This window comes from Balaenoptera physalus (assembly GCF_965194825.1).
Source record: "Balaenoptera physalus genome assembly, chromosome: X".
NCBI lineage: Eukaryota > Metazoa > Chordata > Mammalia > Artiodactyla > Balaenopteridae > Balaenoptera > Balaenoptera physalus.
In genome coordinates this window covers 60676459-60689179 of record NC_138903.1, presented here as the reverse complement: position 1 = coordinate 60689179, position 12721 = coordinate 60676459, and the positions used below count along the sequence as shown (strand labels likewise).

The window sequence follows — 12721 nt, the reverse complement described above, 5'->3', positions numbered from 1 at the left end:
AATCAGGATACTGATTTTAATTATAAGTAGTTGGGGGTAAAACAAAACAAAACAAAAACTAAAACTTGCCTGGGCCAGATGAAATCAAACCAAGGACCAGATCCAAATCTCATACCTAAATTAGAAAATGAGCGCAAGGGAGAGAAACAATTTTTCACTGTTTCTGAAATCAGCCTCAAACTTGAATTGTAGCTACTGTTAGAATGTGACCTGAGATATTCCAGTCAAGACACCAACAATAGCACGAAGAGTACTGGAAGTTTTTATCTACGACTGTAGCCTTAATTATTCTCACCCTCTTTTAGACGATCCCCTTCGGCCTTGGTTTTCTTCTGTCTTTCTGATCCAGCAAGGTCTACAAGATGCAGCTTGGAGCGAAAGCTGCTATTCCTGTGATGATAACAGGACACAAGTGAGAATGGTACACAAGCTTGAGGGTAGGTGAGTATCAAAGCTCACCTGCCGGCTCTCATTTTCTTTCACGTCAGTCCAAGTGGCTCCATTCATTACTCATGCTCAGAGTACTGATGTCTGGTTATTTTTCAAATCAAGAAGCAACCTATCATTCAACTTTAGTAGAACTAATGTTAAAAATCTTGACTCTTGTAATTTGAACTTACTTGTCACTTTTCTTTCTTTGCTCTATGGAGATTGTAAAGATGGCATGAGATCGGGATGACTGGGAGTTCATAGCTGTGGAGGCCACAGTCCTACAGTTGTTGCCCTGCTCCAAACAGGAAACAGTATCCAGGGCAACTAAAACAGTCTTCTCAGTGAGTCCCACAATCTAATTCAGAGAAAGAAAAAACTCTCTTATGATTCGACTTCAAATACTTCATCAGAGATATAAGGACTGGTGGTTTAAAAAATAATGCCTTGATGTTCCAGTAGAACCTCAATAAATAGTCATGGTAATAAGGGCTGGGTTTTTTATGGTTTTTTTTAAATTTTATTTTGTTTATTTTTGGCTACGTTGGGTCTTCATTGTTGTGTGCGGGCTTTCTCTAGCTGTGGCAAGCAGGGGCTACTCTTTGTTGCGGTGCATGGGCTTCTCATTGCGGTGGCTTCTCTTGTTGTGGAGCACGGGCTCTAGGCGTGTGGGCTTCAGTAGTTGCGGCTCGCAGGCTCTAGAGCTCAGGCTCAGTAGTTGTGGTGCACGGGCTTAGTTGCTCCACGGCATGTGGGATCTTCCTGGACCAGGGCTTGAACTCATGTCCCCTGAATTGGCAGGAGGATTCTTAACCACTGTGCCACCAGGGAAGTCCCATAAGGACAGTTTTAACTAGTAACTCTGTGATCACTGCAAACCAAGGTCTCCAATCTTCGCTGGGGACCTCCAAAACAAGGATGCCAGTCAATACTGGAGCTACAAAAGACCTCTAGATTTTATGGTAGCAATGGTATGTGCCTTCCAGGGAGCCCCAAGTGAAGGTAAGTTTTGGCCCTAAGGACAGCAAGGGCCACACAAATAGCTATGGTATTTCTCTTTGCTACATTCTCCTCCATGTGGCCCTGTGTTCCTCCCTATATCTTGGACCCATTTTATACCTCATATTCACTAGGGAAAATAGCATGGTACAATTTCCACTAGGCTTCCATTAGGAAGCCAGGAAAACAGGGTCCTAGGCTTGGTACTCTATCTACCCAGGAGAATTTGTATAAGTTAAAATCTCTTGGAGCCTCTGGAGATTGAACTAGATGATTATGAAGTCTCTTCTAGCCTCAATATGCTATGATTTTATTACCCCATAGCTCCCAAACCTATATCTGTGGCCCTAATTTCTAGTCCTATACTTCAAATTGCCTGCTACTTACACTTTGACATCAGTAAATTATAAAACCAAACTCATCTTCCTTCCACCAACACTGATTCTCTCCACTACTTCTTCGTTTCTACTAAGATCTCTATTCTCAAAACCTCAGATTCGCCTTTAATTCCTGCTATTCCCCCATATCTCACCTATCACCAACTCCCAGTCATTCTTCTTTTGAATCCATTGTTTCCTTTTCCTTTTCACATCTACCTGCCTAATCCAGGCCCATATTACTTCATGCCTGAAAAATAAGGCAAAGTTTCCCTAAATTTTCCTTCCTCATCCTAGTTTTTCTCCTTTTCAATCCATTCTTGTTTAGCCTTCCGAAAATCCTGCTTCCTAAAATGTCACCAAACTCCTAAGCCCTATGCTAGATAATGAGGGTACAAAGAGATCTTAAGATACTCTCCTAACCTCCCGGGAGCTAACTTAGTCGGAGATATACATGTAAGATAAAAACTTGGTAAAAGTAGCCAGTGCAATCCTTCATTCGGAAATATTAAGTAGCTTACATACTATTCACAGGGATAGAAACTAAGCTCTTTAGCCTGGCTTCATAATCTGGTCCTAACACATCTCCTATTACTTCCCAACCCATATCCTCTAATGCAGACAGACCGATCTAGTCTTACTACCCCCAGGAATATATTTTCTGCTTTCCTGCTTAAGCTATTCCTTACTACAAGAATAACCTTACTTCTTTACTTACTTATATTCCATCCATCCCAACTGAAGAGTGCTCACAAACTTGTCCTTACCCTCCCCAATTTGAGTCAGAAACTTAACACTTCTCTGTATTGCAAATTTTCCCTCAAATAGTGCTTGGGATTTAATTCCTGCCTTGGTATAGGACACATAAAAGATCTTAGTACTGGGTCAAGAGCCGGCTCATTCTTTCTGGTGACAGCATGCATTTTACCCAGGTTTCTTATCCCCACTATCCAAACCGTCTTTCTGTATCCCACGCTTATCAGGCTTTCAAAATAAGTCTGATGCTTCAAGCCTTGCTTTAGTGCCTGGCTAATGACTTAACGACCCAGAAGGAAAAAAATTTCAGTAGCATAGGCATCTGCCCCTCAAGCACCTGCACCCTAAATTTCAGCTTTCTCTGCAGGGAAGAGAAGGAGAGAACGATGGATAAGGTATTATTTTACCAAGTTTTCCTAAGTCTGTACTACCCTATTCTCATCCACTTCCCACCTCAAATTCTCCCACTCCTGAATACTTAAGCTGCTGCTAGAACCAAGCTCTGCCTGTTTTCAACACTGGCTCCTGGATTTGGTCCACTCCCATATACAATACTCCCAACCTTGCCTCAAACTTTGTTCAGCTACAGCTCCTCAGCCTACATCTATACCATGTGATGGAAGCCTCTCAAATAAGCGATCTCTTCTTCCTATGGTACTTATAAATTTTAAATTTTTGTATCGTTTTACTTTCTAAATATCATTCCAGAGATCTAGCACAATGTCTATTACAGTGTTGTCTAACAGAATTTCCTATGACCATGTTTTATATCTGTGCTATCCAATACAGTAGCCACTAGTCACGTAGCTATTGAGCACTTGATATGTGGCTGGTAACTGAGGGACTGAATTTCAAATTACATTCAATTTTAGTTCATTTAAGTTTAAATAGCCATTTGTGGCTAGTGGATACCATACTGGACAGCCCAGCCTCAGAACTCTGTAAATAGCCAATAAATATTTAATTGATATTAGCATTCCTTCAAGAGGTAATAGGAAGGTGATAAAACTTCCTTCCCCACAAAAGTTCCCATCTAGGAATTCTAGGTTAACAAAGGGAATTAGGACCACACAAAATCTGAAAGACTGAGATGTTAGTAGTCGTTTAAAACCACAGTGGCAAATAAAAGGAGTGTGAACTTTAGTAGTGGCCAACATTTTAAAATAACATCAAATGAGAGAAAAACACACCTTTATGCCTTCCTTAGGATCCTCCCGTATATTTATTTGAGGGGCTTTCTCACGAGATGGGCACAGAAGATCCAAGATTTCTTCATTGTAAATCTGGTATTGTTGAAAACAAAGTGGTAAAAACAAGATGTTAACAGTGGTAATTGAGGAGTGGTGGGACCACAGGTGATTTTTAAAATTCTTTATGACTTTCTGTATTAAAAAAATTTTTTTCAACAAACATATTATTTTTATAATTAAGAAAAGGATTTTAACCCTACATGTAACCATTTGATACTTATAGGAATAAATTCACATATTACTTGTAACAAAATTGAGACTGCTCTCTTGAGAGAGTGTTTCTCAGGAATAGCAGACACAATGAAAGCTACATGGGTGCCCAAATTCAGTTCTTTGATGGTGTCATGACAACATCACCTTCACCAATTTTGTTAAAATGTAAGCAATGGGTCCTTAGTGGAGGGTGGAAGTGGGAAGCAAAAGGGAGAGGTAGCAACCAATATTTCAACAACAACCAGAACTTTAAGTACTAAAACAGTGTTTGCACATAGTAAGCACCACATCTGTTTGCTATTATTGCTGTTGCTACTATTTAATATAGCAGGTTCCTAAGTTATTTTTACATTTGGTCACCTTGGCCACAACTGGGTTAATCAAGAGTTTCAAGAAGGTTAATCTTAATGATGTTTAACTCCCCATCTTCCACCTCTATACCTCCTATACCAACTAACATATTGAGATTCAACTTCAGGATGAAGTATTCACATACTATTTATAATTGCATGTTTAAATTATATACATTTAATTATTGCTCCTTAAAGATAAGACATCTTATCACTGCTATGGAATCAACCAGCTAGTTTCCCATAAGCCATAAGTTCCCTAACTATGTGTTTCTGGTGTCATGAGGTTAGATATAACTGATCAGTCTACTTGTATACTGATATATAATAGAATGAAAATACCCACAAAGGCAGGGACTTCTGTTTTGTTCACTGATATATCCCAAATACCTAGAACAGGGCCTGTAACATGTAGGTACTCAATAAATATCTGTTGAATAAACACTCTGTCATCACTTACACAGCTCAATACTTCACCCAATTTTTATAACATTCTTCATGGAGTAGCAGCATTATCACTCAAGCCTCGAAACACTAAAGGGATATCAAATATTTTTCTACAGACTCTACAGGGAATCAATAATAGAGGCCAAACTGGAATTAAAGGATTCCTATTATCTTTTTATATGGGAATGCCAACTCCTCTAACAATCGGATTAAACAGACTATTCTGACAACAGGGAAAGAACTGGGTGGGAGCCAGATCCAACTGAGCCAGTAAGTTTTCTCTATCAATTTATTAAAATGCAATTTATTGAGTTATGCCAGGAAAAACCTGATTTGTATTTATTTTTCTACCCAAAGACAAATTTGAATTCAGAATAATTAAAGATAAATCATTTACCTCCAAGTATGATACTTTCAGAGTAAATTCGAAGTCACTCTTTTTATCAATTTCTTGGAAGAGCAGCTGTATTACTCTAGGAATGACCCCAACTGTTGGTTCATTTTCTTGCTCTGCAGTGTATGCACCACCCATCGAATAGGTTTTTCCAGAGCCAGTTTGCCCATAGGCCAGGACGGTTGCATTGTATCCTGACAAAATAGAAGTCACATGCGCGGCAGTGCTCAAATATTTTCATCCAATCAATACACTCTACTTCCTTCAGCAATTACTTGTAACAAAATTGAGACTGCTCTCTAAACACAAGGGTCTCTTAGGAATGTCAGACACAAAGAAAAGTTATATGAGTGCCATGACTTTGCACTACTCCAAATAAGCAAAGAAGAAAAATATCAAACCTGAATGTGTGCCTCTCTTGATAGCCCTTAAAAGCTAGGAAGTAAAACACTTAAAGATATGACTGAGATAATGAAGGTGGCCAAGTCACCGTCTAAAAGCCATTCAGAGTTTTATAATTCTACTTTCTCTCTACTTCGAACAATTCTAAATTAGGGCAATTAAATGAAAGTTTTAGAAGCTGCATAAATAGAAGGGATTCCAACGTGTATTTCTTTGATTAACAGAGTCTTCATTCGAAAAGGCAACAAAGTTGCTTTTTACAGTCAATGAAAGCATCCCTCCCTATATGAATTCTCAGACTGCATTTGGACCGTATTATCAGGCTCTTCATAGAAATGTCATCATTTAAGTATGATTCAATGTGATATATGTCCTTTGCTTTTTTTTCTTTTTGAAAGAACTTATTCACCTAAATGAAGGCCTTGATGTTCTGGAAGATCTTAAGATGTTAAATTGAGATTTTCACTGTAATAGATTGCTAATATCACCTGGCATGACTCTGGGACAAGAGAATAACATTCCATAATCTTCTGCAATACCACAGATATGTATATATAGTAATAAGTGGGGAAACCAAGTTTCAGTACTTTTTACAAAAACTCAGGGTGCTGTTGACCTGACTGAAAAATACTGGCTTTATCTCTGCAACTGAGAGCAATGTTAACAAAACACATAGATATTGGAATCACTTTCTACTTTATATGGCCTCTAAAGACTATCATTCTCATAGTTTCCCAAGTTAAGAATACTAAAGTAGAACTATAGTGTTCTTACTAAGCTGTGAAAGGTACATTCTGAGGAAGATAACAAGATAATGAAGGGCCTGGATACCATATTTTTTTTTAGGAATGGCTAAAGGAAAGGAGGGATGGTTAATTAGAAGAGACTTAGAATCAAATAATGGTCCTCCAAATGTGTAAATAGGAAAGATTAACTTTATATTGGAGAAGTCTCGCAGACATCACCTTAATCATGTGATCAAAATGAACATCAATAGTAATGGAACAAATCAAAATCGTGTGCTGCCTGATAGAATTCAATGAGAAGAATACAGCATCACTTCTGTGATATTCCTGCTAAAGATATATTGATACAACCTGAATCTAATCATAAATAAACTTCAGACAAAACAAAATTGAAGAACAGTTTACAAAATAATTGGCCTGTGATCTTCAAAAGTGTCATGATCATGAAAGTCAAAAGAAGACTGAAGGAGTTTTATAATAAAGGAGACTATAGAAGTAGTACAACTAAACGTAACATGTGATTTTGAACTAGATCCTTTTGCAACAAAGGACATTATTGGGACAACTGGTGAAACTTGAATGAGGTCTGAGGACCAGATGGTAGTGAGGTAGCAATGCTAATTTCATGATTCTGATGGTCGTATTGTAGTTACGCAGGACGAAGTTCTTGTTTGTAGCAAATATACACTGAAGTATTCAGGGGGCCATCAGGTCAACAACTCAAGTCAAACGGTTCAGGAAAAAAAAAGTTCTTTATGCTGTTCTTGCAACATTTCTGTAAGTTTGAGATTACTGCTTTAATAGTTTAAAAATTTGAAACAAAGTATTCAATGTGTCCTGAGCCATGACATCATTTTAAGAAGTGAAAAAAAAATGTGAATAGCTGTTGCTTGGAAGAAGGCTTCTGTTTGTCTAGAGGGATGAACTAACATCACTGGGTAGAGATTACGGAGAAGCAAATTTCATCTCAATGTAATCTAAAACAATTAGAGTTGTCCAAAACCAATCAACAGGACTACCCTATGAGCCAGTGATATCCCTGTCAAAGAAAAAAATTTTAACCAGATGCTGGAAGTTCACTTAGAGATATTGCTAGAAAGTATTTTTCTTTGGATGGAAAGTTAGACTAGATGATGTAGAAATATCCCTTTCAACTTTAAGGGACTAGTATGCCATGGTTCTGCTTCTTTTAAATAGCCCTCTGCTTTGAATCCTGAATAACCACTGTACTAGAATAACAATTAGACACCTCTCAGGCATTGCTCCCTTCTTCAGAACTTTGCCATGGTCTTCAATAACACTAAAGCCTTAGCTTCTGTAATCAAGATTATTAACTGGCCAGGGTATTCGGGGGCTTTAGGAAACCTCAAAGGTTTTAACTTTTAAAATATTTTTTCTTAAAGATAGGAGCAAAAAGTTTAACATTTCTAATGTATTTAAAAGTATGGGACTTCCTTGGTGGTCCAGTGGCTAAGACTCCACGCTCCCAATGCAGGGGGCCCTGGTTCGATCCCTGGTCAGGGAACTAGATCCCACATGCTGCAGCTAAGAGTTTGCATGCTGGGCTTCCCTGGTGGCGCAGTGGTTGAGAATCTGCCTGTCAATGCAGGGGACACCGGTTCGAGCCCTGGTCTGGGAAGATCCCACATGCCACGGAGCAACTAGGACCGTGAGCCACAACTACTGAGCCTGCGCGTCTGGAGCCTGTGCTCCGCAACGAGAGAGGCCACGATAGTGAGAGGCCTGCGCAACGCGATGAAGAGTGGCCCCCGCTTGCCACAACTAGAGAAAGCCCTTGCACAGAAACGAAGACCCAACACAGCCATAAACAAACAAATAAATAAATTAAAAAAAAAAAAAAAAAAAAAGAGTTTGCATGCTGCAACGAAGATCCTGCACGCAGCAATGAAAATCCCGTGTGCTGCAACTAAGACCCGACGCAGCCAAATAAATAAATAAATATTTTTAAAGTTCACAAAAGAAAAAACACAAGTGATAAATGTCAATAAAATATAAAAAGATTTTTTAAAAAGTATGTATGTAGTCATCTATTTCCACTCCTACCCCTGGACTTTGAACTCTTCCAGGACCCAGAAGCTATGTTATTTATCTCTGAATCCCTCAACAGGCTTTGCAGTGCCTGGGCCTCAAGTAGATCCTCATCAGCACCCATCAAACAGCTTAGAATCTAATGAGGTTCCAGGACAAACAAACCGAAACATATACAAGTCAAAGATGAGCAGAACCATAGAAAGCAAATAAAGTATAAAACTAGTTTCAAGGGTACAAGTGATATTTGGTGAGTTCTCAGGCTGTGGGCTTTTTGAAGGCAGGACTCATGCTTCATCCATTCCTGTATTGGCAGCACGCAATCACAGTGCCTAACACAGTGTATGCTCAAGAACCATTTGAAGAATCAAACAGCCTCACCTTTAAATACGCCTTTTATGAGTGGTGCTACTGCTGTATTGAATACTTCCTCCTGTTCAGTAGAGGGGTCAAACACAAAATCGTAGGTAAAGGATTTGTCAGTACCAACCACCACCTAGAGAAGGCAAGGGACAAGGAGTAAGAAAAAAAATGAAAGGCCAGACCACGCCCCTCACTGCCATTTGGCCCCAGCTGTTCAGAGGCAGGCCCAGGACTCGCTACGCACCTGAGGTTCCTCGGGTACGAAGGAAAGGCACATCTGGCAGCCCTCATTAATCTCTTTGGGGACCAGAGGGCGACATCGCAGTGCCACTCTTACAGGAATGCCCTTCACCTCTTCCTTCATGATCCTACCTCGGCACCGTCTCTGCGGCGGGGAGGGTGGGGAAAGATGATCGCTGATTAAGTTTTGTAGGTCGGCAGGGGTGGGAAGGCGTTCTTCCTCAGTTCCGGCCTTCCTCGGAGGGTGTGGGGGGTTAGAGAAGTCAGCGGTAGCCTACGGTGGCGGCGTCCCCGTCCCAGCGGGATCGCTGCCTCGGGAAAGTCACTGTCCCTCAGACTTTGCCACGACAGGACTGCCAGTCAGCCCGACCCTCTGAAGAGAGCGAAGTGGCGTCTGAAATGAAAAGGAGAAGCCCAGCGGAGACGACAACAAAGAACCAAAGCCCCAGGGTACCGGGAAAGGCAGATCCTGAGCTAAGGTGTGCCCCCTTAACTCACCAAACTAAACGTCCCTTCCCCGGTCTCCCGCCGCCCTGTCCCAACCACAGCTTTAACCGCCAAGTTTCAAATCGCTCTCGGAGGCGCCAGCCAATCGGAGCGCAGAAAGCCTGTGCGCGGAGCACGCACGCGGCGCGCGCAAGATGACGCGTTGGGGAGGAGGAGGGCCTGCGCGCCGCACCCTGACCCCGCCCCTTTTCCACAGCTGAGCATCCGCTTCCGGGTCCCAGGCTGAATTGATGGTGAGAGGAGTACGGGGCGTCTGGGGCCTGCCGGCGGGAGAGGTGGTACGACGATTTTTACAGCGCCGTGGGCGCAGGACTCAGGCACGATGCGGGACGGGTATCTGGAAGGTGGCTGGTGGTAAAGGAAGGGCCGATCTGGGGACCCCCACCATTACTGATCAAATTAGGGGATGTGGGGCGGTACCTTGCCCCGAGTCCCCGTGGATAGTTGGAGTCAGCACTCCCTTGAATTTCCAAAGTAGTCAGATCTTTTTAGACGCGTTCCTGATTTCCTCTTCTCTAGAATGAAGACGGTAACATCTATTTTGCAGGGTTGTTGTGAGAAAGGAGATCATTTCTATAGTGTACCTAACAGGTTGCTTGGAGTCCAGATATTCAGCCAAGTTGATAGTTTTCTTCCTTCTCTCCCAAAATGTTTATCACCTACCTAGAAGTGGGCCGGGCCTAGAGACTGACAGCCTTGGAATGGGTTGGGGTTGTTTTCTGAAACTCGCTGGGCTGCTATCCCTTTTGAACCATTTTCGTCAGCTTTGATTTACTCTTCCATTCCAGGGCCTTGCTGGAGATGGACAGCCGGATTCCTTATGATGACTACCCGGTGGTTTTCCTGCCTGCCTATGAGAATCCCCCAGCATGGATTCCTCCTCATGAGGTGGGAACCATCTGTACAAGGGATTTTTTCCCCATAGGCAAGGGATGATATATGAAAGGTAGGATGGCAGGGTTAGAAAGCTCAATAGAGAGTGAATCTTAGCCAGAAGTTAGATTCTGAGCAACTGGCCCCATTGGGAACTTCTTATGGAATCCTCCTGCCAGAGTCCACTTACACCAGAGAATTCTGGAAATTCAGAGCCCTGATTTCCATTTTGTCGAGGTAAAGAAGTGGGGAGCTACTGGGTGGCTAGCATTTCTCCACTGCTGTCCGTCTACCTATTTGGACAGTGTTATCGGTTCTACTTAAACTAAGTCCATGACTTCACCTTCTCCTGGCTTCAGGGTGATGCAATTGTGTTCTAGATGAAGGTAGTAAGACTGGTAGTAAGATTTCTGGGGTTGCTGTGTCTTGCAGAGGGTATACCACCCAGACTACAACAATGAGTTGACCCAGTTTCTGCCCCGTATCATCACACTGAAGAAGCCCCCTGGAGCTCAGGTGAGCTTATGGAACAGTTGCCTCTTATTCCAGGCGAGATTTGTCCGTACCAGGCCCAGAAGTTGGCCACGGTTGGGGGGACGGATTGGGAAGCAGGTAAGGAGGTAAAGAAACTTACTTTTATGGGCAGAAAAGCTGAGATGCCACTTCCACAACTTCTGACTTCTCTCTGAGGGACACAAGGCAAGCTATCATACAGTGATGCTACTAGATGTTCTTGTGTTTGTGGTCTGTATTGAGCCCCCATTCTGTGCTCTTGTCTTACAGTTGGGATTTAACATCCGAGGAGGAAAGGCCTCCCAGCTAGGCATCTTCATCTCCAAGGTGCGTGTGCCTGGTAGGCAATATGGATAGCTACTTCCCTTTGTTAAGTTATCAGGTTGCAGAACTCTGATGTCCCAAGGCTGGGGAGAGGGATGATTTAGTAGACTCATAGAAGGGGCATAGTAGGGATGCCCTTGCCCACTTAAAACTTCTCACCTGGCAAGCCACCCATTTCCCTGCATTGTCTCACACACACACACACAACCGATAGTACCTTACATTTGAATAGCACTTAATTCACTTACATTCTTTGAAATTATCCCACCTTGATCATGTATATTCTCTCCTTACCAACAGGTGATTCCGGACTCTGATGCACATCGAGCAGGACTTCAGGAAGGGGACCAAGTCCTAGCTGTGAATGATGTGGATTTCCAAGATATTGAGCACAGCAAGGTGAGCACAGCAGCCTGGGCTGTGGTGAGGCAAGAAGCCATCCCAGGTAGGACACAGTGGATAAGATTAGCCTGATGTATAACTTGATAAGAAACAATTTCTCCTTGGTAAGAGGGAAGCAGCTATTAGTGACCCAGAAGGTTGGAATGGCAAACTACATTCCTTCTGTTATGATTCTGTCCTGGGTTGTATCTCTTCATTTGTACAAGCTGCTGTGTTCCTTCCAGGCTGTTGAGATCCTGAAGACAGCTCGAGAAATCAGCATGCGTGTCCGCTTCTTTCCCTATAGTAAGTGCTGCTCTCTTTTTTGCTTACCTGGCAGGGCCTTCGGTAGGAACTCTTTAAATACCAATTACTAGAGGCCCCACAAGTTGGAGATGGGGAGTTGGGAGCTCAGGCCAGAAAATAACCTGCTCTTTTCCTCCTTCTTTCCCCCAGATTATCACCGCCAGAAAGAGAGGACTGTGCACTAGAGAGTTGCAACCCACAGCCCTCCACATGGAATCTTCTAGGACGAGCTAGCTAGGCCTCAGGGAAGCCACTTGGGAAACTCTACTCTCAGCCCCACCCTGGCAGAGTGGAGTAGGGAGGATGGGGAGACAGTGAGGCCCTGCCCTGAGCCAGCTGGCCAACTGCATTATCCCACCCGTACTGCACTTTGAGTTCCCTAGTTTTCTAGGTGGGCTTCATTCCCTGGAAGGAGAAGGATGATGATGTCTAGGTATCACTTAGCCTGTGGAGAACCCTGCTAGAGAAGGCAACTGACATTTATTGAATACCATGTGCAAGGCAATTCCACATATGTCGTGTCATTTTCATTAACGTCTACAAATCTTGGGGGCCTCCCACCTAATCTGCCTGGCCATCTCATCCCATCCTTATAGTACCAGTCACACACTTTGGAGACTCCAGTGGAACCCCGTTTTCCCCCACTCCCTCCTTCTGTCTTCTCCCTCCAAAAAAGTAAAACACAATGCTGAGGAAATGTTGGTTGATACTGATTTGGATGATACTGATTGGGTGTTAAATGCCTTCGAGATAAAAATAAAAGCTCTTCCAAAGAGAGGAGCCACTAGAAGCAGCAGAGCAA

The 12721-nt window shown here is 42.5% G+C and overlaps 2 protein-coding genes across 9 annotated transcripts in view; one reads left to right on the top strand and one right to left on the bottom strand.

The window, feature by feature from the left end:
* Positions 1-9613, bottom strand: part of KIF4A (kinesin family member 4A) — a 124900-nt gene extending 115287 nt beyond the window's left edge. Inside the window, exons 1-6 of one of the 3 annotated variants that reach the window (XM_082445957.1) lie at positions 9020-9613; positions 8794-8908; positions 5219-5409; positions 3752-3844; positions 621-787; positions 296-390 (exon numbers count right to left, since the gene is read on the bottom strand). In XM_082445957.1, the coding sequence (XP_082302083.1) occupies positions 296-390; positions 621-787; positions 3752-3844; positions 5219-5409; positions 8794-8908; positions 9020-9139 (781 nt within the window). In that variant the 5' untranslated portion in view covers positions 9140-9613. The remainder of the gene's footprint in view (positions 1-295; positions 391-620; positions 788-3751; positions 3845-5218; positions 5410-8793; positions 8909-9019) is intronic. The other 2 variants (XM_082445958.1, XM_082445959.1) reach the window with 2 other exon arrangements.
* Positions 9614-9718: 105 nt separating this feature from the next.
* On the top strand, positions 9719-12616 carry PDZD11 (PDZ domain containing 11). 6 transcript variants are annotated; one of them, XM_082446071.1, is made up of 7 exons: positions 9719-9800; positions 10311-10410; positions 10828-10944; positions 11179-11235; positions 11533-11631; positions 11859-11919; positions 12070-12616. In XM_082446071.1, the coding sequence occupies exons 2-7, from the start codon at positions 10324-10326 to the stop codon at positions 12102-12104; spliced, it is 456 nt and encodes a 151-aa protein (XP_082302197.1). In that variant the 5' UTR covers positions 9719-9800; positions 10311-10323; the 3' UTR covers positions 12105-12616. The 6 variants fall into 6 exon arrangements, with proteins under 6 accessions (XP_082302197.1, XP_082302199.1, XP_082302196.1 ...); XM_082446073.1 differs by having other exon boundaries at positions 9719-9839; positions 10828-10911; XM_082446070.1 differs by having other exon boundaries at positions 9719-9839.
* The last annotated feature ends 105 nt before the right edge of the window (positions 12617-12721 follow it).

What these genes read in the sequence shown, in the direction of transcription:
- PDZD11 (XM_082446071.1), top strand. Translation starts at nt 10,324, where the DNA reads ATGGACAGCCGGATTCCTTATGATGACTACCCGGTGGTTTTCCTGCCT. An exon ending in TAGGCATCTTCATCTCCAAG is followed by an intron (nt 11,236 to 11,532) that starts GTGCGTGTGCCT and finishes CCTTACCAACAG; the next exon opens with GTGATTCCGGACTCTGATGC. An exon ending in TGTCCGCTTCTTTCCCTATA is followed by an intron (nt 11,920 to 12,069) that starts GTAAGTGCTGCT and finishes TCTTTCCCCCAG; the next exon opens with ATTATCACCGCCAGAAAGAG.